Below are 2,500 nucleotides of genomic sequence, written 5' to 3'. Positions count from 1 at the left end.
AGATGGCATTTCCAAGAAGAGCGGAACTCAACATTTCTTTGGCACCCTGTCTGTCTGGCTGGCTCACACATTAGAACAACTTCAATACTTAAGAATCTCATTTACTCCAACTCTTCGATCTTTTCTCACTTCCACTATTTCATTTTTATTCTTTTCAGTCAAAAGCACTTGTGGAACAGACGAAGTGATGTAAAAATATAGCGTTTGTTTAAATGAAGTTAAATACTATTATACATTGTCACATTTTACTACATACTAATATGTTTTGTTTATTTTTTCTTTCTAGAGAACTTATCAAAAATACTATGATTTGAAAAGACTGTCTGACTATAGGGCGTGGGATTTCAAAGTCCATTATGTCTGGAGTTCGTCATAGCGGGAAAGATCAACGGTTAATTTGTAGAGTCCGGGACAGGTTTGTGCGTCTCACACAGAAACGTTGAAGAAACTATATACTTTTATTTATTCATTTATTTCTATGTATCTTATCAGCATGTTGTCTCATTCTCTTTCCATTTGCCGAGTTGAATTGCATCAGGTCGCATAAGCTCCGAGGGGAGTTACGAACTCCAAGCATCGGCGCTGGAAAAGAAGAAGAGCGAGAAGTGACAGTAGGTAAGTCAGAGCGACGTCTGGACGTAAGTGGTCGGCAGCTGATGAGTAGGACGTCTGAGCCTCAGGGAAGTTCACCTCCACGTCGGCAAGGATGAACATCGACAGATGAGCGTCCGTCAGGATGTCGGGGTGGCGAGGCCTCATGTTTATCTTGTCAGCAAGAGCCTGCAGTGGCCGAGCGCACTCCTCCTGAAAGAGAATGACGAAACAGCGTTTAAACATTAAATTGCTGTCTAAATCCTCGCTATCTCTACAATGCAATCCCCTAAAATATCTCACCAGCATAACTAAATGAACTTATAATCTCCAAGAAGTCACCCTTCTACGTTGTGCAGTTCTCTCTCTAAGAGTTAAGTATGCCCTTCATTTTCTGCATTCCTTTCCCTTTAACATTTGCTTTTCGATGACATTCCCGCAGAGACATCTCTCTCAAAGCCTTACCTTTTCCCTACGTTGTCTGACGAAAGCGTTCATAAATATCTCTGGGTTGACATCCAACTTAGCTATGGCGATGACGTTCTCTCCAATATGGTTCTTAAGTGTCAGAGTGCACTGGAAGGTAAACGTAACGAACATAAAGTTTATGTAACTGTACTTAGACCAATTAGGTAACAAGGTTCAAGTCATTGACTGTTGAAGGTTCTGGATTTATGTAATCAATAATGACTATACTGTAATCAATAATGCTGTACTGTAAACCACACATAAAGGAAGAAGACCCATAATAAAATGAATATGGAAGGTAAAAGACCTCTTCCAAGGGTTACAAGGATGATCAGTTAGATTAGATGATTGCTAGATACCGTAAACCAAATTCATTGACACTCCCATACATAGATTCTTTACAAGTCGTAATAATGCTTGGTAGTGCGAGGAATACAAGAAAACTATGAGCATGCTCATAATTTTCCTTGAAACTTTCCAAATAAAGTTTACAACAAAAACATTCAGTTACTGAAGATCTCAGGATGTCAAGGAATAGTACTTAAGGGGTTTCCCTCCCTTATATGCTTGCATTCGCTTACTATTTGTTATTATAATTTTATGTGTTCTGCTTTGTATGGAACAAGAAAAAACGGAGATATAACCAAGACAAATCTAATCTACTTATAAATATGCATACCAAATGAAAAACAAATGCTCATAACAAATGGTGTTTCAAAAACCTAAAATCGAATTGAATCATTGGAACTATTACGGCAATGTCAACTTATTTATTTCATTTGCATCCACCATCCAAACTCCATTTCTATTATGGAAAGTTGGCCAAAAGTGTCTTCCTTTATAGCAGCAATAGTATTTAACTAGAAATGGGTAAGTTATGAAGGTGGATGATATTCAGTCCAATTGCCTGGAAGTTCGCTAATTTAGCGAAGATGACGACCTTACAAGTTTCTACACTCTTCAAAGTTCAATATGGCTAACAACGAGTCTAAGAAATGCTCTCTTCCTATACCACAAAAGTATTATGTGTCATACGAAGAGAGATACTTTACCTGAGAGAATGTGTAGCAATGTTATCTCCTTTCAATGTCTTATTTATAATTATGTATATGGCTACAATGAATTAGTCTTTTCTGAGCCCTCAAATGTGCCAACACATATAACAGTTATATCAAGGATTTACTCTTCAAGAACTTCAAGATCTTTCTTTTTATGAAAGTTCTGCTCATATTTACACGTTGAAAATAAACATGGAGAAGTGAATTCCCTGGCTTGACGTTCTTTCACCACAAAAAAAAAAAAAAAAAAAAAAAAAAAAAAAAAAAAAATATATATCTTTTTATTTTGGAGCATTGCAAACCCAGAAATGTTGTAAGACGTCTGAACACTAAAAGAAAACAGTGGATCCTTTAAGTGATTGGTTACCTGTGAATTGTAAATC

General features: G+C 36.8%; 1 protein-coding gene across 4 annotated transcripts in view; it reads right to left on the bottom strand.

The window, feature by feature from the left end:
* LOC137654924 (uncharacterized) overlaps positions 1-2,500 on the bottom strand; it is a 794,088-nt gene that overhangs the window by 2,548 nt on the left and 789,040 nt on the right. For all 4 annotated transcript variants that reach the window (XM_068388836.1, XM_068388824.1, XM_068388828.1 and 1 more), the window contains 2 exons: positions 1,057-1,167; positions 1-804 (listed from right to left, as the gene is read on the bottom strand). The exon at positions 1-804 is cut by the window's left edge and continues 2,548 nt beyond it. In XM_068388836.1, coding sequence (XP_068244937.1) covers positions 535-804; positions 1,057-1,167 — 381 coding nt within the window. In that variant the 3' untranslated portion in view covers positions 1-534. The remainder of the gene's footprint in view (positions 805-1,056; positions 1,168-2,500) is intronic.

The sequence above is a fragment of the Palaemon carinicauda genome, chromosome 1, assembly GCF_036898095.1.
Source record: "Palaemon carinicauda isolate YSFRI2023 chromosome 1, ASM3689809v2, whole genome shotgun sequence".
Classification (NCBI taxonomy): Eukaryota; Metazoa; Arthropoda; class Malacostraca; order Decapoda; family Palaemonidae; genus Palaemon; species Palaemon carinicauda.
Note: the sequence above shows the minus strand (reverse complement) of the source record. Positions and strands in the feature narration are given on the sequence as shown.